General features: G+C 51.2%; 2 protein-coding genes across 2 annotated transcripts; both read left to right on the forward strand.

The window, feature by feature from the left end:
* Positions 1 to 85: 85 nt before the first annotated feature.
* Positions 86 to 1,237, forward strand: SARC_12520 (hypothetical protein; the record flags this gene model as incomplete). The annotated part of the gene is made up of 3 exons (XM_014293370.1): positions 86 to 198; positions 255 to 922; positions 981 to 1,237. The coding sequence occupies 3 exons, from the start codon at positions 86 to 88 to the stop codon at positions 1,235 to 1,237; spliced, it is 1,038 nt and encodes a 345-aa protein (XP_014148845.1).
* A 52-nt stretch (positions 1,238 to 1,289) lies between these two features.
* On the forward strand, positions 1,290 to 2,165 carry SARC_12521 (hypothetical protein; the record flags this gene model as incomplete). Its single annotated transcript, XM_014293371.1, has 3 exons — positions 1,290 to 1,580; positions 1,621 to 1,735; positions 1,806 to 2,165. Coding segments are annotated over 3 exons (766 nt in total), but the record flags the coding sequence as incomplete, so codon positions are not given.
* Between the last annotated feature and the right edge of the window lie 665 nt (positions 2,166 to 2,830).

Here is a 2,830-nt window from a genome sequence, read left to right on the forward strand (position 1 = left end):
AGCATTCAGCAATTGCACGTTTGCACGCGCACTGCGGAAGGATGCACAGGTGACGGTGCATGCCTTACAGGAACTGCTCATTTATATGGCGAGCAGATCCTTGGTCAAAGTTTTCCTCGACGAATCTCGTGATGCACAGACTTCGGTGGAGACTGCGGCCTTTTCGGCCGACAACTTTGTAGCAACACTTAGTACTTCGTTGGTTTCCCAAAACGAAAGCTTCTTGGGGGATAGTGCAACCCCCTTTCGCGTAGTCAGTTAGAGCAGCACAATCTGGATGGAACTAACAACGTGGTCCACCAGCGTGCAGCTAAGATTCTGGCGAATCAGCGCAATGTAGCGCCGTATACGCCATCTGATAATAGGCGAACGATGGGCTCGGATACGTCCGCACTCCCAGACCCGGTTACGTTATCTAGACCTGTAGTACGGCAAAATCCGCCGGCTACTCAACCGGACTCAGGGATAGCAGGGGTAGCAACAGGCAGTGGGGATGTACCACTAACAGAGGCAGAGAAGGCGCAATTTGCACAGGTCCAGGAGGAGGATGCCATGAGGCAGCGAATCAGGCAAGAGGCGCGTCTTCTGATGGCGGAAGAAGCTGCTCGCTTTCGAGCGGAGCCTCTCGCGGCAGAAAGCACGTCTGGCTCGTCAACGAAGGGATCAACCACGGCGAGCTCAACCTCAGGATCAGCGCAATCTTTGAATGGGGTGCTCCTGGCTTCTAGGGCGTCACGGATGATTGACCTGGCAGTTTTGCGTCTATCAACTGGGATGTCGGAAGACGTTTCGCAGTTCTGTATGGTTCTTCGCAACGGCAGCAACAAAGCGTATGCGGCACTTGCGATGGTCAACGTCAACATTAGTAGGGGTTTGCTTGCACAGGATATTGCTGAGCCTGCGCTACTGGAGAAAGTCGTGCGTGAAGTGAATGAGCAAATAGTCGTTGTTGAATTGTTGTTTACGCTCATGTTTCGCAGCTCATAGCACGTTCTTTCTGTTACTGGGTTTGCTCAGTTGGTTCCAGCAATCATGGGCACTTTATGGCCCATCCAAGATTAAAGACAGGGTTAGCACTAAGGTTAAGGCGCGGGTCAATAACCAGCAGCCAAAGCGCCCGCAGGATGCTGAAGGCCAACAAGCGGGTGGTGGTGGTGGGCATAACGGCGGGAAGAACGCCAAAGAAGGAGGTGGTCAGCAGCAGCAACAGCAGCTAACCACTCAGCAGCAAATATGACAGTCGCAGATTAACTACTTAATTTTTAAGTCGCGCCACGAGAGGAAGTAGAATGGAAGCGAGGATCGTGATAGAGGTCGACGATCAACCTCCCGCTCTCGATCGAGAGAGCAAAATCCTGAGCGATATCATAAGAAAGACAGTGATGAGCGCTATTCCAAGCCGTGGAAATCGCGTGGCAGGTAGTCGGAGTCAGAGGACGGCGACTCGCGTCGAGAGCTCTCACACTCACACAATCGCTCGCGAGATCACTCACGTTCGCGTAGTTGTGATCGTGGGCGTGGAAAGTACAGAGGAAGTCGTAGTGGAGACAAGTCTTATTCCGAATCGTCGGAATCGGAAGGTGTCCTGTACTCTACTGCGTCACGATACCAACCACAAAGTTGAGAACTGCCCATGTTATGGGGGAGGTCAGCAGGGACGGCAACACAAAGGAAGCCACGTCGCAAGTGAAATGGTGCGGTGGTCCCTGCAATACTTGGCGCTGTGCACACCTGGGTGTATGTAGATTCGGGTTGTACGTTCAACCTTGTATCGAATCGCATACTCCAAACGATTGGTGTGACAGCGCGGGATAGGTATGCAGGGCCACCATTAAAAGGAATAGATGGTATGGGGACTTTGGCCCCAGAATTTTCAGTGCCATGGGATGACTTGGAGGCTTATTTGGTCATCCTTGGGAACTCTCATGCATTAGCAGAAGGTCACCCTTTCTCTGTCGTGGAAAACATACCCATGGGTTGTGACATACTCATTGGGTATGATCAGATGCAACATTCGAAATGGGCGTTGATGTGGTGTGAGGACGAGTTAATCGTAGTACCTCATTCAGCTATTAAGTGGTCGTGGCTCAAGGGTACCATTGTTCCGTTGAGTCCACAAGTCAAGTTGTTGTTTGGTTTCCGACAGCCGAAGCCGCGAGCGCGGGGTAAGAAGGTGATGAAGAAGCGGCATAAGCCGCGTCGATAATCAGAGCATGTAGCTGGTGGAGCCAGCGAGCATATTCGTGACCGGACTACTGGTGATTATCGTCCCACTACAGACACCGCTTGGCAGCCTATTGTTCCAAGTTCGGCGTCTGGCGTTTCGTCTGGAGATGACGACTATCCGGATATCATGTCGGACTCGGATGTTTCGAGTGATGAGTACATAGTGTGGCCAACTATGGGTCACCGGCCTCCCAAGCAAACGTTTTTGAAACGTTCACCCCCAGCGGGGAGGTAGGAGGTGAGCGATGACAGCAGTGAGTAATCCTGCTGGAGTTTGCTATCTCATTCGTCGGATGACGCTGATTCTGTTCATAACACTTAATCGGTAAGCCGGCTTAGGCTAGTTTGCCAGATTTGGATAATCGTATTGATATCCTAAATCACGCCCTCGATGACTTGGATAAGCCTGAAATCCAGAACTGTGACCGGTGTGCGAACAAGTGTTTGGAATTTCACCGTTCTGGGCCACGCCAGCTGGCTAAGAAGGCGAACAAGTCCGACTCCGACCACGCACGTTCGGAAGCTTTGATTGATATATATATATATATATATATATATATATACACACACACACACACACACACACACAACACACACAACAAAC

This window comes from Sphaeroforma arctica, assembly GCF_001186125.1.
Source record: "Sphaeroforma arctica JP610 unplaced genomic scaffold supercont1.2365, whole genome shotgun sequence".
NCBI classification, from domain to species: domain Eukaryota; class Ichthyosporea; order Ichthyophonida; genus Sphaeroforma; species Sphaeroforma arctica.